The 24,478-nt window shown below is 39.1% G+C and overlaps 1 protein-coding gene across 2 annotated transcripts in view; it reads right to left on the bottom strand.

The window, feature by feature from the left end:
* The window catches only part of RARB (retinoic acid receptor beta), a 385,733-nt gene extending 366,472 nt beyond the window's left edge, over positions 1-19,261 (bottom strand). Inside the window, exon 1 of one of the 2 annotated variants that reach the window (XM_021678917.2) lies at positions 19,080-19,261. In XM_021678917.2, the coding sequence (XP_021534592.1) occupies positions 19,080-19,261 (182 nt within the window). The remainder of the gene's footprint in view (positions 1-19,079) is intronic. The other variant, XM_021678919.2, reaches the window with a different exon arrangement.
* Positions 19,262-24,478: the final 5,217 nt, after the last annotated feature.

The raw sequence follows: 24,478 nt of genomic DNA, 5'->3' as shown, positions 1-24,478 counted from the left end.
CTTAGTTGGTTAAGCATCTGCCTTCTGCTCAGGTCATGATCCCTGGGTCCTGGGATTGAGTCCACCATTGGGCTCCTTGCTCAGCGGGGAGCCTGCTTCTCCCTCTGCCGGCCGCTCCCCCTGCTTGTGGTTTCTCTGACAAATAAATAAATAAAATCTTAAAAAAAAAAAAAAAAGTGAACTACAAAAGTGACTCTAAGCCTTCCAGGAAGCAGTACCAAAAGGGAGATGTGATCATCAAATGAGTCTCCATGGGCATACAATGATTTTTTTTTTTTCCTCACTAGAAACATGACTGTATGATTGAAAACAGAAAAGATGTTTCCCCTATAATGGCTCATAAAGACAACATTGTTGAATATAGCAAGCAATATCCTCAACAACATTCAACGGAGTAATAAGCAACAGCATGCGTTTGTACCAGAAAGAAAAATAGAACCATAATCAAAAATTGTCTTTGCTTCATGACTACAACGATACAAAACCGTGTATGCATATGGACCAAAACCAAACTAAAAGTGAGGAAAATATAGTTTAACTTTCTAGAGTTACACTTTAGATAAGATTATACTCTGATATATTCTGATGTCCCAATATTGGGACATTGATGAGCTATCTCTATTCAGTAAACACATGCACTAAAATAAATTACAGGCTAGAGTATCTAATAATTAACGTGAGAAAGTTATCCAAGTTGTAGTGGCTAATGTCTATCTTCATTGTAAATTTAGTCCTTGAAAACACAGCTAACTCCCCAATATGATTGACTAATAGTTTTAAAGCAATTACATTCGTTTCTACCCATCAAAATTGTTTAAAAGGGTAGCAGGAAATCTGGAGAATAATCAGCTCATGAGGGGCCCCAGGAGGCTACAGCGCTTCCCTCTGTTTGATCTATAAATTATTCAACTATGAGAGGTTATTTAGTTGTATTGACAGAATGTTATCAAGAAGGTCTCTGACTCCTATCCTGATATTTACAGGCTCTGGGCAAAAAATACTACCTTTATGTCCTAGAAGAGCCAAAGATGAACAATTATGTAAATATTAGATTTTGAACACTCAAAGCTCTTAGTCATTGGTGCACTTCTGCAAAGCTGTTTAAATAAGCACCTCCAGACTCTGAATTATGTCAACACTCAGTCTCTTCCCCCAAAAGACTCCACATTCCCCGCCCCCTTCCTTGCCTGTGTTTACATTAAAAGAAAACCTATACATCAGCAAATTTGCCACATTCCTTGACTTTGTAAGCGGAGACAACATGGGGAACTTTTTCCCTAAAGAGTTGTCATCAAAGCACACTACTGTGCCTTGTTACATTGGATTACAAATAATTTAATCTCCACTGAGAGCCTGTAATTTAGGAATGCAGAATTCCTGGTTGGGAAGGTACCATTTCAAGTCCTTGGGTAGATGGTATAAACTGATTTAAAGTCTTCCACTGCCCAGCTTAGTTACTGTGTGCAATCCAACAAAGTGGTTTAAAAAGCTCAATATGGATCTTTCCATTTATTCCCCCATGTGCTTTAGGACGAAAATTCAGTCATCCATTTGGGGATTCTTTCCTTCACTCACCAAAATTAGTTAGACTCCCCCTGGTGAAAGACATCATCTGAAGTGTAGTTGGAGAAAATGTGGGACTTGCACTCAACAAGATGACAATTTCATGGGAGGGAAAAACGTTTAAACCGCTAACCACTTATAAGGTGGAATAACAAAAATTCTTTATTAGAGATAGAACACTCATGTGGTGAGGGTCCAGAGGAAGTAAAGATGAATTCGGAGGGGAACTTTCATTCAAAAGAGGAGAATATTCGAAACACCAGCACTGTGAGTGACAGACAGAGTCTATGTGAGAAATAGGATCCCCCGGAGCTTTTCACATTTTCCCCTCCCACCCTTTGGACTAAATGTCCTCTTCCCACATGAGAAAAACATAAAAGTTGTGCTAGGGTCTTTAATAAATGCTAACCACCTCTCATGAGCTTTGTATTTACAGAATTCTTTTTGTCTTCTCTGCACTTGAACACAGGGATAAAGAGAAGAGGAAGAAGATGGGCAAAGCCCCAACACAAATCCATGCAAACCAACCAGTTGTCTTCAGGGAATTAATGGATTCTGACTCGATTTATCACAAGTCTCTGAACCGGATGATTTTTTTTTTTTTTTGATGGCACATCTGGCAACATCGTAAAACCTCCAAGTCCCAAGTGATTAGACAGGAATTACTTTTGTAAATCATTTATGACTATTACTGATGTGAGCTCTTTCTGAGCAGAAAGCGACAGAAGTAGCCAAGGACAAAGAAAAAAAAAAATCTGGGGATGGGGAGATCCTTTCTCTTCAAGATGCCTTTTAGAAAGAGCTGCCATTTATCATCTGAAACTAGAAAATTGCCATCATTAATAGATTGGAATTAATTAAGCATACCTCAAGGAATCACCCAGCAGTCTCTTTTTCATTTGCCTGTTAAAGAAACACATTCTTTAGTTGAGCAGTTGAAGGTTTCCATGAAAAAAATGTGGCACCCTGTGACCTCAGAGAGAACTTGCCAGTTAAATGTCTCCTGCTGGGCTCTGCAATGCAAGTCCACAATAGGATTAGGGAATACTTCATATTTCCCCCCAAATAAAAACAACATATTACTGCACATATCAGGACCTCAATGACCACACACACAAAAGGCTTCAATGTTTGGACACATAAAATGTCTCCTCCTGTCAGGGTTGAAAGTGTGCATCTGGGGGATGTGGCTGGGTGGGGAGGGCCAACGCGCATGGGAGTGTGTTCATAGACTATTCCTTCCAGTGGCCCAAGAAAATAAAACCAATGGAGGAAAATGCATCCTTGGATCCAGTTGCTTCTGCTGAGGTAGCTGTCCTTGCATGACAAAAGAGTCTTCGCTCTCGATATTACTATTTTCCATTTTTACTTTCTCTTCAAGTACTTCACATTCCTCCTCTTCTCACAAATCCCTGCCTCCTTATAAATACCCCACGCTGATGGACAAATCAGGCCTAACTGAAGCTCTACGCAGGGAACCTCCAAGCATTCTTTCACTCAGTCCTAATGCTGGCCCTACTTCCAGGCAGATAAGATTTGGGCCAGCAATGCCAAGAGGCCAGTCAGAGGGGAGATGATTTATCCAAAAGTCATACAGCTGGGTCACATGCAGGTTTTTCTGACTTCAAAGTCTATGCTTTTAAATGTGCTGCTCTACATTTTCCATGATCTGGTGCCCTTTGGCGTGGATTCAAAATTGTTCTGTGAGGGAAAACCCTGTTCCTAGGGGTGGGGCAGGCCTTTGGCTCCTTGGTCCTTGTCAAGGGAGTATAACCTCAAATTCATGGCTTCTCAATGCTCACAAAAGTCCTCGGCCGAGGAAAATAGTTTTTATAGAAAACTGCCTGAAGGCTATGAAGCCCATTTATTTATCTTGACACTCTAGTATTTATTTTTGGATTAAGTTCGGATTGTGAGAGAGCGATGTACCTGTAGACATTGTTTGGGATCCCCGCAGGGACCTGCTTTCCCTGACTGAGCTTTGGAATGATTAATTTGGCCTACACTGAGGGATGTTATTAAAAACACAAACACACATAAACAGGGTTGGATTTACTGTGTCTTTGGGATGTGCTTCTCTAGATGGCTAGGTGACTTCATTTTATGAACCCTATCAACTATATGACTGTGGGGAGCCTCTTCTTGGGATAGGTTTTTAGGTCATCTGAGCAACGTTTATTATTTCCCTCATAGGACGCATTTTAATGCACTGGCCTCAAGTTGGTTTCAACCCATTTTCCTAATATTTATTTTCTCTTTCCCCAAATATACTCCTTTATAATTTTTAGAAGTTATACATATAATTTTTCTAAGTCGTCATAAAAATTTTTTCCCCAAATAAAATAGGATATAAATGAGTTAATTAAAACATAGTCACCTATTTGTTGTGGGAAAAAAATGATATAACACATATAGCTCCTCATAGGTGGTAATTATGATTTTTATACATAGTAAGGCTAATAACATTTGAATCTATCTAGAGTCTATTAGCGCAGAAGAGGCCTTGGGCATGGGTGGAGTACATGCACCATATCTTTCAAGAGCTCAGAGAATAAATTCCGTACTCTAAAATATTTCCTTGGAAATTCTACCCCTGCCAAGCCTCTACCACTTTGAAGTCAGGACCTTAGCTTAAAAGTTACTATTCCAAAATGCAAATGTCCCCCTGAAAGGTTAATTCCTTGCACATGAAATGGACTCAGGCGTGAACACCTTTAAGGGGACACCTTGAATACAAGGATACTGATGTAGGTAGGATACTTGTTTCAGTTAAATATAACGGAATTAACACAATGAAAAGTGTCCCTTCTTTCATTTTAGTTAACTCCACAAGCTATTATTTATTTGTTTGTTTATTTATTTATTTATTTTTTTTTAAAGATTGTATTTATCTATTTGACAGAGAGAGAGATAGCGAGAGCGGGAACACAAGCAGGGGGAGCGGGAGAGGGAGAAGCAGGCTTCCCGCGGAGCAGGGAGCCCGACGCGGGGCTTGATCCCAGGACCCCGGGATCATGACCTGAGCCGAAGGCAGGCGCTTAACGACTGAGCCACCCAGGCACCCCACAAGCTATTATTTAATGCATTCATTCCCACAACAGACATTTAGTGAGTGTCTACTATGGGCCAAGCACTGAGCAGTGAGGTGTTGAGGGTGCGCATGATCCCTGAATAAAGACAAGAAAGAACACTGTGGATAATCCCATGACCCAGAAATAAAAACTATGAATATGCTCCCCAGTCTCTGTCCTAAACCCAGAAAACACCCCCCTAAGTATACAATATATATCTGCTAAAATAAAGAATATTAAGTATTCTGAATACCTAATTCTTAATAGTTAAAACTTTTACTGTTCTGTAAGTTCTGTAACTTGTGTTTTCCACTGAGCATTTTCATGTCAATATATTCGTTTCTCCATCAAAATTTTAAAGGTCTGCTTATTATTTTAATCAGTCATCTTTTATTAGCAAGGAAGGTTGTCTCTAGGTTTTTTTCTTTTTTTTTTAAAATAAACAGGTCTGTGCTACTATCTGTTTTCCCAAGGACGCGAAAACATTTACTTCTCACAAATAAATTCACAGGAGCAAAAATGCAAAGCCATCAGTATGAATATTTTAAGGCCCTGTCATTTACTGTAAAATTATTCCATAGAAAGGATGTATCAATTTTCATTCTCCCCATCAAGGCTGCCCTGAGTGTGCATTTTTCTCTGTAGCCTGAATGACAATGGGATCGTTCTTTTAAATCCTTGCCTTCTCCTAAGTGAGAAATAAAACCTTAATTTGCATTTCGCTTTTAAATTTGCATTTGTACAATTACTTTTAAGACTGAAATTTAAAAAAAATATATTTTCGCTGTCCATTTGCCTGTTTTTCCAGAATGTGAATTTTCAGTTTCAGGCTACTGCCATGTTTCTCTACTCTTCCTGTCTTCTGGTTCTAGCACATAAGAGATATAATCATAGTTTGTCTTTTTAATGTACACTTAATAACTATAAAAATAAACCTAACATGTGTGCATGTGGTATAAAACATACTAATAAATATTTAACAGTTAGAACTCTATCACTTCTGCTGTGGGCACCCATGTGCTCCTTCTCTGTCCCATCCACTTACCTATTCTGTCTAACCTCTAGGAGATATCTAGTACCTTGAATTTGATCTTTATCATTCCCTTGACTCCTTAATGTACAGTTTCATTACATATATTTCTCTAAACAACACTTCTCTTGAATTTATAAAAAATATTACCATCCTATATATAGCCAAAAAACTTGTTCAACTCAACACTATGTTTCTATGGTCTATCCATGTTGTCTATAACTTCATTTTCAGTGATGGGTATTACTGAATTTAGTGACTATGCTGCCATTTATTTTTGCCTTCGTCTGTTCATAAATATTTGGTTGGTAACTAATTTTTTTACAATTCACAAACAGTGCTATTTATGTTTCTTAGACATAAATACATAAATTCCTGGTATTTATATTAGAGTTTTTCTAGGATACTTTACCTAGAAGACAAATTAATAGAAGGAAATCTGAATATTCAATTTTATAGGATAATGTGAGCCATTTCTAAGATGATGACATTAATTTAGACTCTCACCAGCAATGTATCTCAGAGTATCTGTTGCCTGACATTCTCTCCACACTTGGTATTGTCACCACACTTAATTCGTGTAACTTGTATGCATGTGGTCTTAAATTATATTTCCTCAGTTACTACTGTGAAGTTGATATGGTATGTTTGAATTCTTTTTGAGTAGAATGAAATCTATCGTATATTTCTGGTTTGAATCATTTGTCTTTTTCTTCTGGTTGTACAAGTTCTTCACATATTCCTTACGTTCTGTCTTTGCCCATTGTGTTTGCAGTGGGAGTGGTGGATTCCTGGTGTCAAGCCCTGTCTTTTTCTGTATATTCCATAATACTTCTCTGTTTGCCCAATACCAGACACATATCACTGCTTTCTGTCCTCAAAGCAGGGATCAAGAAATTGTGGCAAGTACTAAAGAACAGGTTAACCTTTGCAGCAATATACATATACTTAACCCATTAGGGGAGTCAGAACTGAACAAAACAGTATTATCAATAGGGCTACATGCCTCCTTTGATTTATTTTGGCTTTGGTTCTGGAATAAGATTTTTTGTGGAAGAAGGAAGAAATCCCAAAATTGCCTATAGGAGGTCAGAACAACAGTCAAGGATGATGTGAAACCACTTCATATTTCAGAGATTTCCATTAGAACTCATGGAAATCCCTAATCCCTGTTTTGTCAAATATTCCTTTAAGCCATTCTGATAAAAGAGGTTTACTAAGTGTGCTGAAAGGTAGCTTTCTTTTTAACCATGTGGTCATCATTAAAGTGCAATTCACTTGTATGAAATGTCAAGACAACTTTTTTCTTTAAGTATCTTTCTTTGGATTGGCCAACTTCACAACCATTAAACAATATTAGAGTAGCTTGGTATTAGTAGAAGCAAAACCATAATGCTTGAGAAATGTACATTATTATACACATCGCTAAAATTCAATCAAGCATTATTAGAGATGGTTTATAGAGACAAAGTGACCTGCAGAAAGGACAGGAAGGTTCAGCTCTTGCCTAAGTTTTCCGACTCTGAGAGGAGCTCGTCTGTGAAAGAGAACCTCAAATACACGTGTATTTCCTGGATGTGGCCTCTTTGTGATCAATAAAAAATTATTCAGCAGGCCACAGTTACTCATGCAAGCGAGTCCTTTCGAATACCCAAGTGTAAGATCACTTCCTGGCGAATTCTGGCTTAAAGGAAAATCTTGGCAGGGTACAAACTCTGGGAAGTGAAAACTTCCATATGCCTAATACGGACTTCTAAGAAATACGAGAAAGTACCCATGCGTGGAGAACCTTTACATTTTGGAAGTGAGTGTGAGAATGTCAGTCCTATGACAACATCGGTGTTTGCTTCTGAGCGGCCAGATTCTGAGCGCAGAGCACAGGTAACAACAAGGACTGCTACTATTAATATGCTTTTTACTCTGTTATCAACAGCATAAGCACCAGTAGCAGGACAGCATTGGTAGACACTTACATGCATCAACTAATGGCCATCTCATCATGACCCCTTGAAGGTACCCTTATTGCCCTCATTTCACAGGTGAGGAAACTGAAGTACACAGAGGCTAAAAACTATTTTCAGCTTGGGGGCTGAAAATAGCAACCTGTCTTGCCCCATTTTTAGACCCCCCCCCAAATTATCTCCATGAACATCATTTTTGGTTCAACAGGATGAACCTCTCCTAATTAGTATGGTTATCTTTGCCTGTACGCTCCCCGAGGTTAAGGGGAACATGGGAGCAGTACCTCTTAATAGCATGACATTTTGCAACTCACCACAAAATAATGGCTACATAATTTACTGCTGTCATTAGTGCCCACAGGATCACAGATGACCCCTGTCCTTCATTCCAGAACTCCCTAGAAATTTCGTTTCATCCAAATATTTGCAAAACATGGGCATTTGGCAAAATATCTCAACACTAAATGAACAATATGCACTCTCCTTGGGAAGGGGTCATTTTCATCAACACAATGGCTTTCTGAGATTTTTAACAAACTGAACAAAAAGGAGCCCTATATCTGCAGATTTTCATATTATTAAATTTATCTTATTAGAGAAGAAGACAGTGGCCCAGGCACCCACTTTACAAAAGGCAAAGTTAACCAGGGAAGGATTTCATGAGGCCCAGAATCCTGAAGCTTATACGTGGTACAATCTTAGGTGGCTTCCAAAATATTTTCAAAGGCTTTTGGCTATAAGTAACTAAAAAACCCCAGATATGGAGAATTAATGGGGGTAGATGTAAAGACCAGGACACAGAAAGAACTAACAGAAGACAAAACTAGGTCTAAGTATAAAAGAGAAGAGCACAGGATTGAAGGAAGAGTGCCAGAGTGCCCAGGGCTGCTGGATGAACCAATAACATGATGTTTGAGATAATGAACAACCAATAATTATAGTAAGATCACTGCCACCAACAAACCCTCAGTGACTGCAACTTGAAATATGAATTTGTAATAATGAATGACTCTTCTGGAGGATTCCACAGGTTCCAATATTATAGTGATGAGTAACCCTGTAGAGTCATGAGGCAAAGGGTTTAAAATTAAGAGCAAAACAGATTAAAGAAGACATGTGAAGGTCAAGAAAGGGGGTAGAAAGCCCGCATCGGGCTCCCTGCTCAGCAGGAAAGCCTGCTTCTCCCTCTCCCACTTCCTCTGTTCCCTCTCTCGCTGTGTCTCTGTCAAATAAATAAATAAAATCTTTAAAAAAAAAATTGTGGGGCACCTGGGTGGCTCAGATGGTTAAGCATCTGCCTTCGGCTCAGGTCATGATCCCAGGGTCCTGGGATCGAGTCCCACATCGGGCTCCCTGCTCCTTGGGAGCCTGCTTCTCCCTCTGCCTCTCTCTCTGTCTCTCATGAATAAATAAAAATAAAAATCTTAAAAAAAAAAAACTGTGACCATTGTGATTCATGATCATGGACTTATAGCCACCAGAATCAAGGGAGATTGGCTATGAAGGAAAAAAACAACAACAAACCACTATCCTGAAATATTATTCATTAGTCCAAGCCAAAGCAGCCACATAATGCAGAAAAAGTCAATCATTGTGAGCATAAAATTATGAGAAAATAGCTAAATTACTAGATACTTTCAGAGGGGGGCAAGATCGAAAGCAGTGTTTTCCTTCCTCAATGGTAGGAAGGTAGAGTTTCAAATTAGAGTCCATATTAGTTTCCTAGGACTGCTATGACAAAGTACCACAAATAGCTCTGGATATCAGAAGTCCCAAACCAAGGTGCAGGCAGGCTTGCTTCCTTCTAAGGACTGTGGTGAAAAATCTGTTCCATGCCACTCCCCCAGTTTCTGCTCATTTGCTGGCAATCTTTAGCGTTCCTTGTAATGTGGAAGCGTAACTCCCGCCTTTACAGGGCACTCTCCCTTTATCTCTGTTTCTGTGTCCAAATTTCCCCTTTTCATAAGGGCACAGTCATATTGGATCAGGCCCTACCCTAATGACTTCATCTTAACTTGATCATCTGAGATTCTAAGTAAAGTTACATTCATGCATACTGGAGGTTAAGACTTCAACATCTTTTGGGATATGCAAATTCAATCTATAGCAGTTCTGTAAGTTTGTCTTGATAAATCCTAAAATGATGTATCATTGGAAGTAGAATCTTTTTAATTCAAGTGTAATGAATACAGTGTTACATTAGTTTTATGTGTACAGAATAATGATTATATAACACAATATAATGATTTGAAAATTCTGTATATTACTGTGTGCTCATCACAATAAGTGTATTCTTAACCCCATTCACCTTTTTCATCCATCCCACCCACTTTCTAACAACCACCAGTTTGTTCTCTATATTTAGGAGTCTGTTTTTTGGTCTTTGTTTGTTTGTTTTTTAAATTCCACATATGAGTGAAATCATGATATCTGTCTTTCTCTGATTTATTTCAGTTGTATTATACTCTCTAGATCTATTCATTTTGTTGCTAATGACAAGATGTCATTCTTTTTTATGGCCGAATAATAGTCCTGTGTGTGTGTGTGTGTGTGTGTGTGTATGTGTGAGAGAGAGAGAGAGAGAGAGAGAGCGCGAGTGCACATGCATATACACTACATCTTTATCCATTCATGTGTAGGTGGACACTGGGTTGCTTCCATATCTTGGCTATTGTAAATAATGCTGCAATAAACATAATGGGGCATATATCTTTCCAAATTAGTGTTTTCATTTCCTTTGATAAGTACCCCGTAGTAGAATTACTGGATAATAGTGTAATTCTATTTTTATTTTTTGTGAGGAACCTCCACACTGTTTTCCACAGTGTGGCTGCACCAGTTTGCATTCCCACCAACACTGCACAAGGGTTTCTTTTTCTCCACGTCCTCACTGATCCTTGTTATTTCTTGTGTTTTTTACTTTAGCCATTCTGACAGGTGTGAGGTGATAGTTCATTGTTGTTTTGATTTGCATTTCCCTGATGATGAGTGATGTCAAGCATTTTCTGGAGGTAGACTCTGACATGACATACAAGTAAGAACTGATTACTCCGATAAATTTACCCAGCAAACCATCAGAGACACTCTAAGGTGCCCACTCCAATACCTAACACGTATGTGTCAAATAAATATTGGAAGAGTAAATTCACGAATAAAAATACATTTGATTCCCTTTTGTATACCTTGGAGACACTGTTCACACATCAAGAAATCGGGCAAGGACTGGATGGTTCTCTGCCGACACCATATGCCTTCCAAGATGGGGAACATGAAACACTTTCCTATTGTCCACAGGTCTTCTGTATATGGCTTTTCCCAGTGCCACTGCCCCATGCCTGACATAATCATCAGATTTGGTTTTACAAAGATTTCTCTGTCCATATCCCTTATAAACTTCCTTTCAACAGCTAGAACATATATGTTCTAAGTGGCTTAGCTGGCCCTATTCATTATTCTTCACTCATTCATTCATGTATTCATCCATCCATCCATCCACTCATTCCAGCAATCTTCAAGATATTGAATGTACTGCTTCTTTTAGTAACATATTTTATAACATCTGCTTTACTATCTCAAAATGAAAGTCATAGATAACATAGCCTACCTACACATATAATTTCAAAGAAATCAATATATGGCCCTGATTGCAATATCAAGGATGAATTCAAAGAAAGTAACTTAAAATAATAGTTATTTCAATGTACAAATGCTCAGGCATAAAGAAGCGGTCAGATCCTTGCCCCCACATACAGAATTACAGTGAATATTTTACCTACAAATGCAGATTTATAAAAACATGTGGTATTGGTAAGTCAATTATGAAGCATACCCTGTCATCAGTGACATGATTATCTGAAATTGTAAATGACTCTTAGAAACATTCCAAACAAAATAAAGATCTGCCTACTCTCCATCTACACAGCAATTATAGTTCTAAATAATTCACGGTATAATAAAAGCACATAATATTTTGCATTTATATGTAAAATGGAGTTATGGGTAAATTCAGTTGATTATAATTTATTTTGGAGGAGTGTTCTTAACATGAATGTCTGGTGGGACAGTGGGAAGGCAATGAGATTACGAAGTAATTCTTTATTATTTGCAACTATGGTGCACAGTGCAAGACATTCAGCCTCCTATCCCCCGCCCCCTAAATGCCTAGAGTGCTGCCAATCAATGTGACATCCAAAAGCATATCTGCAAATTGTCAAAATCCCCCATCAGCAAGAACCATTGATTTGGCCATTCTACCAACCTTAAATGAGTTGCCACTGTATGCCAGGCATCAGGAGAACGGATGAGTGGAGGAGGGAAAGCTAGGAAAACAACCAAAGGCAGCAGAACAGGACATGTATAGTAAACTAACATACGCACAGCGGGTACATGGTGGGGAGGGGGTGTTGCAAGCTTTATAAAATCAAGGCCTTAGACAGTAGAGAACAATCAGAGTTTTATTTTTTATTTTTATTTTTTTTAAAGATTTTATTTATTTATTTGAGACAGAGAGAATGAGAGAGTGAGAGAGAGAGAGAGCACATGAGAGGGGGGAGGGTCAGAGGGAGAAGCAGACTCCCCGCCGAGCAGGGAGCCCGATGCGGGACTCGATCCAGGGACTCCAGGATCATGACCTGAGCCGAAGGCAGTCGCTTAACCAACTGAGCCACCCAGGCGCCCACAATCAGAGTTTTAGATCCAAATGATTTTAGGTGATTATGATTTCCCCAAAGGAGTGCAAGATCCTTAAAGAAAAATGGAGTGTTTTAAAAACCTTTGCACCACCTCAACATCCACAACTAACATGGAGGTGTGAGAAGATGACTAGTCAGAGCAAGAAGAATTGAAACTCAGTCCCATCATATTTGTCTGAGCAACCTTAGGAAAGTTGGTTATCTCAGTCTTTCTCTATTTCTCTTTTCCAGATGGTAGATAGAGGTAATGTAGGTAGCACACTAAATAAATGACAGCTCTTTTCATTCTTATTCTCATGGCAAAGTAAAAAAAGCAAGAGCGCTGATAGTACCACTGGCCATTGGTTGGTCTGGTGGCGTCAAGTTCTTGGTGGTGGCGTGGAGATCACATAGCAGTGTCAGTGTCTTCCTCCTGTCTCTTTTCCTCCTTTCTTCTTTCCTTTTTTCCTTCCTTCCTACACTCCCTCTACCCTCCTTCTCTCCCTCCCCCTCCCTCTCTCTCTCTCTCTGAAAAACCCTTCAAATGTTGGAGGGAGCCAAAATAGAAAATAGAGATATAAGATAGAATAGAGGGCTGTATCACTTTGATGACACAGCATAAATCACCAGAGCTTCTGTGGTACTGCTTGAGACACATCCTGAAGATGGCCCAGAGGGCAGCCATCTGGTGACAATTTTACCTGTCCTCGCATTCATCTACCTTGTATGGAGGTTAATCTCCTATCACTCAAGGTTATATGAATGAGTTTTTCATCATTAGGACCAAAATAGTTCATCTGAATTGTACAGGAGCTGTAGATTGATGAATTCATCAAGACAGAAATTTGGAACACATGGAAAGTCTCATATCTCATAGCCAACTCAGAGCTATTATGGTGATTTTAATTTTCAGAGGTTCAATCTTCCTAAGGTCGAAAATGCTCTTTTAAAATGTCTCTGTTTAACTATCTGATAAAGAGAATATCAAAAGGAATCTAATATTAAGTCTAAACCACAAACCTCTCTCTTTTCTCCTTTTTTTTTTTTTTTAATATTCTTTCATTCATGCTCTCCCTAGGAATAATCATTGGCAGAAGTAAGTCAGAGGAAAATCCATTCCTGTTTTATAATCGCCTCTGTAGACTGAAAGCCTATTTCTATTCAAGAACGCACTTCCAGAGTTGAGATTCTCCTTTGGGCATTGTAGTTAATTTGATGAAATTGAACAATAATCTTTCTGTTTCTAACTCATGTTCACATATTCTTGATCCCTTTGGGGTAAAGTTCAACAAACAGAATGAACCCAGCTCCTCATTAGAACTATTCAAAGGATTACATGTTGTACTCGACCAGAGTCTGGGGAAATTGTAAAGACATCAAAAAAAAAAGACACAAAGATTCCTTTATTATTGGGGAAGAGAGGTACTGCCTTCAAGTAATCAATACCTGTCCACCTTTAAGGGAAAGACTCTTGCAAAGTGAATCTGTGGCCGCAGGCCTCTGCAAGACCACCGAAAGTGTTCGATCATGCCAAAAACATAAACTTTTTCTAAAACATTCAAGTAAAAGTCTTTGACCTCCCTAAGCCTCAGCAATTCAGAGATACTCAATGACCAAAGGCAGATAAAATGAGCAAAATTGTTAGACTTAGTTTACTCAAATTCCTAACAAGTTTCTTTAACTTATTTTTATCTGGCTTAAAAAAAAAAAGTGAAGAATACATGCATGTGGACCATACTATTATATCTGGCATTCACTAATCCCAGCAACATGCTAAGCCCCAGACATCTTAAAACTAGAGATGATCCCTGTCCAGTGGGGTCATTGTGTATGCTTAAGGACAAATATAACTTACAGCAGAAAGAAGAAAAGGTTACAGGGCAAAGGGTGCTGGATAATAGGAATTAACCAGTTGGTTTTAGTTACCATTATTCTGCACAAATTCAAAACATGATCAACACCTACGGGCCAGTTGTCTTTAACAAGCAATATGGAATTCCAATCTAGCCACACACTCTGCTTCAGACAAGCTGCATGAACATGGCTTCTCTTAGCTTAAGACGAGATATAGAAATAATACCCCATTTATGTCCTGTCATTGGTAACTCTGAGACTCACAGTCTGTCTCTGCCAAAGGCTGGTTTTTTTTTTTTTTTTTAAGTGAATACCCTATTTTGTGATTTTGACAGGAGAGCACTTTCTGATCATTAAAGAAGCAGGGAAAAGAACTCTCATTTTAAGATTGTGGAGTTAAACGGAGATCATTTTGAGAGAGTCTCTGAAGCCAACACTGTTAATAATATTTTCCAGCTTACAACAACCTATAAAAAAGCACATGTGTGGCAATAAAACAGAACAAGCAGCCATGAAAGGAACATAAAGAGAGACAGACGGACAGTTGTCCAATTTTCAGAGAGCTCTGGAACATTAAATTTTGAGCGCTCCCTGGCATAGTATATCAGGCTTTCCTCCTGTTGGGAGTCATGCTTGCCTGGAGATGACAGGATCTCTGCCTGTGGGACAGAGCTGAGCAGAGGCATCCACAGTGACTTCCTGACAATGGGGCCCACCCTCAATTCCTCATGTGGATGAAAACCGATAGCTGCTTCCACAGTAGTGGGTGGAACTAAAGAGCTTGTGAATTCCTTTAAACGTCCTTCATCTCCCAAGACTCCCTGAAGCATCATGGGAAAGAGGTAACCATGGAGGAGTCGTGGGATTATTTGAGGGGTTAAGCTGGCCTCTTTACCCAACACACTGGGAAAGACATTCACTTAGGGGCCCCAAGATTTGGCCTTGGAATCTGGTGCCAACACTAACCAGCTGTGTTAGCTCTTTACTTTTTCTAAGCCTCACAGTCTTCATCTGCAAAATGGGACTGTCGCTAATGGCCTGGAAGCGGTATCAGGAAGCTATTAAAAAAAGATTAAGCATGGTATACATTAAATGCTTGGTGGATTATACAGTGGTGCTCAATACATGCCAGTTTTTCTTATTACTTATCTTCACTCCCTCTTTTCTTATATGGCTCCAGATTTCTAACCTCACAGAGAACTCCACAATGTAAAGATTTAAGTCAGAATACAAAGACAAGGCCACGAACACAAAGAATATGTTTTAAGTCCACTTCTTCCCTGCAAATATTTATTTTCCTTTACGTTAGAAAGTTCTGGAGAGCAGAATTTCTGAAAAGTTGGCCACATCTTTCCCTCAGAATTGTGAGTGGTCAAAAATGGTCAGACCAATGGCCAAGTGCTCCATGCTGCAGAACTGGGTCCACCAGCGGCACTCACCAAGGAAAGATGGGCTGTTTGGCTGCAAAGGGCATGAGGACCAGGAGAAAATCAGAACTGTGACATATAGAATCCTCACCTGCCACAGGCCCTGGAGATTATCTGAATGTACCCCTTTCTAGTAACAACTTTTCTTCCAAATTCATACACCACTTTTATCCTTAAAAGATTTGAATACTATTACTCTAAAAGACTATTCTTTTCATAAAAATAGTTTATAGTTGATGGAAGAAAAATTCAGAGAGGTTAAATGACCGTAAATGAGACAGTAGGTCAAGGACATTTTTGTATGTGGGAATGGGGACATGCGTACTATAGGAAAGAAGAGGTAAATGTACAGAGTTCAGGTTTTGGGCCTGGAGAAGAGGCTGACCAGAGAATCAGAAGTGAATGGTGGGAAGTGTCAGGAAGGGGAGTAATATCAGTAGCTGCTATGGAAATTGTTCTCACTAGATTCTGAGGTATAAGGTTCTTGGGTTTATAATTCCATGGTGCTGAAAGAACCTTGTTAGAGGGGTAGGAGAATTTTTTCTTTCTGGCTGAGCTGCAGAATCTGGATGTGTAAAGATTATGAAAGCAACATCGGCAAATCCCATAGTCCAATAATATGACCCTCTTTATGGAGTCAGTCCCCAACACGCATTCCAGGTTAGCTGGTTTTTCCACCCAAGCGTGTGTTTTGCTAGTTATTGAGATTTTATAGAATTCGGCTACCTCCCTAAGTAACCTCAATGCATGAATAAAACTTGACGTTTAATTTTAGCCAAGAGAAAGTCTGCATTTAACTTTTAAGACCTTACCCTTCTTCCTGGTCTTTCTAAACCTCAGGCTGTAACAAAGACAAAGATAACTCCCCGTTCAAGGGCCAACTAATAGACTGCACATTAACAGTGGCTTCTTTTAATGATTTTCATCTGAGAGGCTTCCATGTGCTTTGTCTGTAGCAAGAAATAATAAAATAAGATATAAGTTAGCCAATTTTGATGTTTCCAGCCTGAACTGTTGGTACCTCGTCCTTTTTCTGCCACTTCTCCAGCCACCTTTCAATGTATAGTTTACTCAACATCCTCTCCCCAAGGCCCTCAAAAAAACCTATAATCATTTTTCCTCCCTCTCCTGAACTGTGAAACCTCTCTTTCTAAATGTTGAATCATATAAAATTGCCAATATTGGACCAATTCTGATCTAGAAAAATGGCAATTGCATTATGGTTCAACCTGGTAGTGATGGCATCTTGTGCTTTATTAGTAACTCTGAAATGAAAAAAGTAGACTTGTATCTAGAGATGAAAGGAGCCTTAGATATGATCTAGCCCAGCTCAGTCAGGTACAGGCCTAACCACTGATGAGAAGATCAAACATCGCCAGTTAGAGAACGGAGCCGGGTTACATTTGGGATGACTTGACTCCTATCCCAATGTTCTTATCTCCATGGCATGGGTCAGAAATTTTTTTCTGCAAAGGGCAAGATAGTAAATACTTTAGGATCTGTGGGCTAGCTGGTGTCTAACACGGTAGCATGAAAGTAGCCATAGGCAATATGTAAACAAACGAGTGTGGCTCTGTTCCAATAAAACTTTATTTATAAAAACAGATGGCAGGCTGGATTTGGCCCACAAGCTGTAGTTTGCCAAGCACTGCTCTATAGAATTCTTAGATCTAAAAATATCTGCAAGCAGATGGGTGAGGGATTTGTATATTGAAACTGTGTTCAAGTGTTCATGGATGCTAATTCAGCATAAAGATCTTACTATCCTCTGTATGTCCCTTAAAATAAGTACACAAAGTAGCCCAAAGTTGCTGGGACCTCGGAGCTATAGCTGCCTGAGGGTTTGCCATCTGCAAGATTATATCACTCAGGATGGGAATAAAATTGCCTTAATTCCTTAGCTACATCTACAAAATATACTTGTGATCTGAGGAAAAAAAATATATTAGAATGTGCTATGCATCAGGCTGGCTGACCTATGGAATTAGATCCAGGCACTCCTGGGTGAAATTTTAATAGCTTTAACAATCATGTAGTCAGACTGCTTCATGTGTTAGCTGAAAGTCACTTCATTTTATCATTTGCATGTTGGGTGAACAGGGTTTGCATTGGCACTTGGGTCAGCAAGGTATTTTGAATACAGGCACTTTTTCTATTTCTCCTGACAGCCAAGAAACTACTTTGGCTATATCTACTTTCCATTTGAACTTGAGAAGCATGGGAGAATGTTATTAAGCAATTTCAAAGACTTTATTGGTCACACATTCTGGTCAGAAATCCAAAATACAGAAGGGAAGAATTATGATCAGGTCATACCAGGAAGGAAAACCAGTCAGTATATATCAGGCATGATAGTAACTGTGATTGCAATCAACATCCCCGTAGGAAAGTTCTGTCCATCCCTCTGTCCATCTGTCTGTCCATCCAACCATCTACCCAAACACCCAGATATCTAAACAGCCTACTATTTCTGAAGGCACAATACCATTTGCTGAGGAATCCCAGTTAGGTGGAGCAAGCTCCCTGCTCCTAGTGAGCTAAAAGTATAGTAGAAGGAAGAAGTGAAGGCACAAAGACCACAGTAAGAAAACAATTAAGGCAATACGTCAAGAGAAAAAATTTTTTAAGTACCAAGCCAATTCTTGGAGGAACTCCTTGAAGACCAGTAAACTTTGAAAGAATTACCAGGTAGAGCTCTCAAGAGCTACTGCTGAGCTGTGAGAGAGACTGGAGAAGGTGCGCTGGCCCCCTGATGCCACTCGGTGCATATTCAACGCCCCTGATGTGCTTTTTCATTCCAGGTGCCAAACCTGCCAACCTATTTCTCAAAGGCGGGAGAGCTCACTGGCTAACCACGGCTTGTCCCTAAACAGGCAGAACTTAAAAAAAAAAAAATCACATAATATGGATGCTTTCTACAAGTCAGTCATATCAGTTTTGAAGAATTCTGACTACTTTTATTTTATAGTACTTTATACCCAACATTCTAGAGAAGATCAGAGGTAAGAAGCAGCTTAGTACAGAATCAAAAGTGAACAAAGACACTCAAAAAAGCTTATGTGATATGAATTAAATAATTAAAGATACTACCTATACCCAGGAGAGGAGTTAGAGATTCAAAGAAGACCTCACAACCAAAACTGATGTTAAATCCAGCATTATCATTACTAATTCTTATGGTATCATCTTCTAATCCACTGTTCACATTATTTATCAAGTGGTCAATTTCTTCAAGAATGTTGGTCATATCCGCTAATTACTCTTTATATTTACATTTTATGAAATAGGGCAAAATACAACATAGTTTCGAATGGACCAAATTCTAAAATGCACCATTTATCACATTTCAAATGATATTTCTGCAATAGAACTAAAAGTATAATCCCAGACCAAGAGAAACCAAAACCCAGCAAAATGAAAACTCACCTTGGATGTGAACCCTCCTGTTCTCTCACGTCCCTTAAGCCAACCAACCGAGAGAAAAGAGCAAATTGCAGTGGTACTTACTTGCAGGCGATGGGGTACTGCATCCACTTGGAGGAGGGTGGCCATGCAGGCCATGGAGGGGAGGCAGGGAAAGTCCTCCGATGACTGGTGGAAAGAGTAATGGGTAGGGCGTGGCTGGATAGTGAGTCATGTGTCCATTCACTGCGGGGACGGGACATGCGTGGCTACTGGTGGTCATGTTTCAGGCCTCACACAATGAAAGGTGCTCTGGGGAGGGAACACATCACTTCAGGTCTTGAACCAAAGCAAGGGAGGTAAACTCAGGGCCAGGGTTGAGTCTGAGCTGTCTTCTGGGCGAAAGGCAAAACAGTTCAACATATGACCTTGCTTCTTCCCAGCATGTTTTCTCTGCCTCCCATTCTGCTGTGCTGCTTTTTGCTCAGCTTCTCAGTTTAAGGCTGGGAAGTGCTATCACTTTAAAGATCCAGAGCTGCTAATTCTGTAAGAAAAAAATAAATTTCATAAGTCAAAAATATTTTCTTCTTTATCAGGTTATATGAAAAATCTCAGATATTAATCTAGGTCTCCTAATTCCCTGCTGTTCCCTTATATTCACTACCTTTATTTTCTTAAATTCTTATATTCTAATATAGAATAAAACTTATATACAATTTCAAAGTAGCCCTGACTATCCAAAATTAAATATCAAAGTAGCCCTTACTATCCAATATTAAATAGCCCACCCTGGGGTAATCTTTCTTGATATTCCTCACCCTACTTAAGTTTTCTCTATGGCACTTAAGTTTCTGTGAGTGTTTTCGTCTGCCTCCACCATTAGAATGTACTCACCAGGAGGGCAGAGTTTTTCTGTTTTGTGAACCACTCTGTTTTAAGCTCCTATAAGGGTATCAGGTAGGCCACAGACAATAAATATTTGTTGAATGAATGAATGTTTTTTCTTGCTTCTTTTAGAGAAATTGATTGTTTTATGTTGTCCTAACCTAGGTGCTTCCAAGACGTTACATATTTTATATGAACAAATTCGGAATTTCAACCCAGCCCCCTTTTGGAATGAGATACCCAACAAGATAAATATAACTGTAGGAGAAAACTGTATCCTAATGAAAGGTAAGAGACATAGCCAAAGATCAGTGAAATATTTTATATCTGTTTCTTATTGTTGACAGTATATACATTTCTTGTAAGAACACCATCTGTTGATCCATACACCTGCTTCGTCTATCTGCTCAATCATCTACCCATCAATCGAATCCTAACTTAACTATTATACGCCCAGTGCTGACGTGGGCACTACAGATATACAATGTGAAACGATGCTAATGTGACTCCTTGCATCATGGAGTGTCTAGTTTTAACAGCTCCTAACTGAAACCACATTGTTAGAGAGGGGTAAATTACTCTGCCCCAACAAAGGACATGCAAGGAATGCTTAGCACCTAGGACTCCTTGAGACTGGGAATGGAAGAAGCCTGAAGTTGATTCTAGAGTGGGCTGACTGTAGACTTCACAGGCTCATTTTGGACCCGATGATCAATACTCAATGAAAGTCCCCAACTCTGGACTCCACCGAAGGGAAGCCCTGAATGTAAACCCACGTGACACAAAACAAGAACAATATCGCAGGGCCAGCACAGTGTCATTGTCAAGAGCATGATTCTAGAGCCAGACCACCTAGGTTCACATCATGGCCCCACCCCACGGACAGTTATCTTACTTCTCAATATAGCAGTTATTATAATAAAATGGGGATAATAACAGAATTTACTTCAGAGGGCAGTTGTGAGAAGTAAGGGAGGAAATGAGGTAACATGAAGAGAAGCTGAGTGCCTGGTGTCAAGTCAACACCGGGTCAAAGTTTGCTATTCACATATGCGTTGTCTCACCAAACGATATGCTTCTGAGAACAAGCTCACTGGAGTAGACAAGAGGCTCTGGGGTCAGGGCAGGGAGGAAATCACAGCATAGTCGTCTGAGGAAAATATTAGAACTAAAACTTTGGTCACAGAAGAAGCAAAGGTGGGACCCAGGTACAGCTGAGAACAAAGACTCATTAAGGCTTACTGATTTCTCAGTTTGTGAAGTTAGCCAGTTTGATTCCCAACCCTAGAATTTTCTAATCCATAATAACTTCTTTTGTTTACTCTGTGTCAGGCACTTCACTTATGAGCTCTAAGCTCTAGCCCTTACAGCTGTCCCGTAAGGCAATTATTCTCCTCATTTTCCAGGTGAGAAAACAGAGTCTCAGGGAGTTTAAATGACTTAGCCTGCAATGTCACAAAGTCAGCCGGTGGCTTAGTCAGAATCTGAACCTAGATCTGGCTGGTTCTTCTGTCTCTCTGCTTTCCCCTGTACCATGCTGTGCCTTTATGTCACTGAGTGCCTGACACGTCCCCGCTGTACCCTACAGGAAAAAGTCCACAAGCTGTTGTGATGTGAGCGGCTGTCCTCACCTTGATGACATTCTCCCCAGGGCCTTGAGTCCCTGGACTATTAATATTACAAACGAACGTCATCCACAGTGAGACCATATGGTCCCAGGTGCCCCAGAACTCCACTGTCCCTTACAAAGGAGACAGTATTCCCTGTTGGCTTATGTAACACACTTACCCCCCTACCAAAGTGAGGCCCCTCCCCAAATATCGATGTCCTTTTCACACTTTCAAACCACAACTTGTTTCTCTGATGAAAATAAAGTAAATGGACTATGAGAGGTGAATGTTTTCCCTGCTTTCTCTTCTAAAAAATTACATACGATCTAATATATTTAACACTTTCATTTTGTAGTTTGTAGCAAATTAATTAGAAAATAAACAGTACCATTTAGTATTTGCTGCATTTCCACTCAATTTGATTTTTAAATCACACACACAAAGCCCAGCATTGTTAAAAATGGTCTTTTCTATCTCCATTAGACAAACTACCTCATTAACTGGTAGAGCTGACAGTTCAGCAAACCCACCCCCGCAGGGCACAATTCTTATAGTTTTAAAGCTGTTTGTTTGTTTTTACCAAGCAGGGACTATTTCTACTCTCAACAATCCTTCATTTCTCTTTGCTTTCAAACACTGCAGATTTTCAGCATCCTGCCTGCTGATTGAAAAGTCTGGTATCATGCCTAGGATCTTTAAGAAAAAAAAAAAAGAAGAAGAAGAAAGAAAGAAAAGAAAGATAAAAAAGAAAACTTAAACTGATAATAGGGCAAAAGGGAAAAAAGAATCGGTGTGTTGGGAAAATCCTGTTATGTTGCAGGAAAATTGTTTGAACAGTCACTGGGTCTATGTTCACATATGTGACTGATTAAGGCTATTTCTGGAAGCAGAGAATTTCCTTTGTTTTAGGCTTCTCGAAAAAAGATGGTTCATGGTGTTAGGAGTGCTTTTTTTTTTCCCCTCCATGCCTGATTTGAGTTTGGGTTCATTCAGGGTTCCTTTCTTCACAACCTGAAGCAAAGCAAAGGGAAGCTGAGTGGAAGAGGGGACAGAATTGGGGACCAAGGACTCAGGAGACTCCCTGGGTGTCAGTTTCATCATCTGTGAAAGAGGTCAAGGGAAGAGGAACAAGTTTTAAATCAAGTTTCTCAGACTGTGCTGTCCAGAAAACAAATGTTTTATGAGATATTAAATGGAGCTGAAAATATTTGAGAGGAAATAAAAACGAAAGGATTTTTACATAACTGTATGCGTAGTTGATATTGTTCTGCAATAATCTGCCTTTGATAAATAGTGGAATGACAGAAGGTAGTAGGAGAGGTCTACCCACTACCCAGTTGGATGAAATGTGCTCATGCAGTGACAGGGATCCTGGGAACGGTTAACATCTACGCCCGCATCTGTGAGATATTATTTTAATAAAACACAGTATATTTTCTCCAGTTTAATTTGTTCATGTTTTTATTCCATTAAAAAGTTTTTTTTTTAATTACATTTCAATTTATTGTCACATTTAATTTACCAGAGGTCGTTTCTGTATTTATTTTAGCTTAAATTTGCATGCAAGCTTCCAAGCTTATACTTCTAAACATTTAACATTTGTTTTATAAACATGATACTTACATATGATTTTTAAAAAAAAGTAGTTCCCTTTAAACCAGTGATTCTCAGAGCTCTGTCCCTAAACCAGCTGTCTCACCATCACCTGGAAACTTGTTAGAAACACAGATTCCCCAGGCCCAAGATCAAACGAATCAGAGTCTGAGGTAGCCCAGCAATCTGTGTTCTAAGAAGCCCTCTGGATGATTCTGATGCAGCTAACATTTGAGAACCACTGCTCTAGATGTGAGGTTGGCAAATTTCTTCTGTAACGGGCCAGAAAGTAAATAATTTAGCTTGTAGGCCATGTAGTCTCTGTCACAAATACTCCACTCGGTTTTTGTACCGATTTCTTGTGAGACAAAAGCAACCACAGATAATCCATAAACAAGTGGACATGGCTGTAATCCAATAAAACATTATTTACAAAAATAGGCAGTCTGCTGAACCTGGCTCATGGACCATAGCTTGCTGACCTCTGCTTTAGATTAATAAAGAAAAACAGCAGCCCACTTTCCCAATCCTTTAGTTCCCCTCCCTATAAGTAACTACTTGAAACTATTTTAGTTGGGCTTTTTCCTGTTACTTGTATTTCTAGTTAATGTGCTTAAACTATTTTTTTCATAATTATATAAGCTTTCCTTTACTATCTGTTGGTTTTTACTATAAATATGGTTTAAGTCTCTTTGGCTATTGCTCACATATGCTAGACCCTCTTTTCTCTCTTATTCCCAACACAATGTCATCACAATTAAAAAAATGAAAATCATTTACATTATATTTACCTAAGTATGACTAGGTAAATATTGTTACAGCTGAGCCACAGGACATACTACATTAACAGTTCTTATAAAAAATTTTTGTGTTTCCTGGAGTTAATAATTGCTTTGTTTATATAATTGGATTATTTTCCATCTATGAATAATTCTTCCCCAACTCCCTGACAATTTTGCCAGACATGTCATATGATATAGGAGTTCCACAACTGGAGACATTCCTCTTGCCCCAGGGCTGATTGGCCGCTTTCCTAGTCTCATGCATAGATGTCAAACCAAGACTTTCTATTATCACTTCTTTCTCTCTCTCTTTTTTTTTTGAACCCGTTTCCTGGATCACATGTCTTTCTCTTTCTTGGTTTAATTATTCCTCTGGTGGTTTCTTCCCCCTAAGATCTTTCCCAGAGATGGTATGAGTGATGAAAATTTTTTGAGACTTTGCACGTATTAAAATATTTTTATGCTATACCTCATATTTGTTTGATAGTTTGGGTAGGTATAAAATTATGGATTGAAGTTAACTTTTTAAGTTAGAGTTTTAAGTATGTCACACCACTTTTTCAAGCTTTCTACATTGCTTTGGAAATTTCTAAGACTATTCTGATTTTGGATCCTTTGTGTGTGACATTT

Source organism: Neomonachus schauinslandi, chromosome 1, assembly GCF_002201575.2.
Source record: "Neomonachus schauinslandi chromosome 1, ASM220157v2, whole genome shotgun sequence".
Classification (NCBI taxonomy): domain Eukaryota; kingdom Metazoa; phylum Chordata; class Mammalia; order Carnivora; family Phocidae; genus Neomonachus; species Neomonachus schauinslandi.
This window is presented reverse-complemented; position numbering and strand designations above follow the sequence as displayed.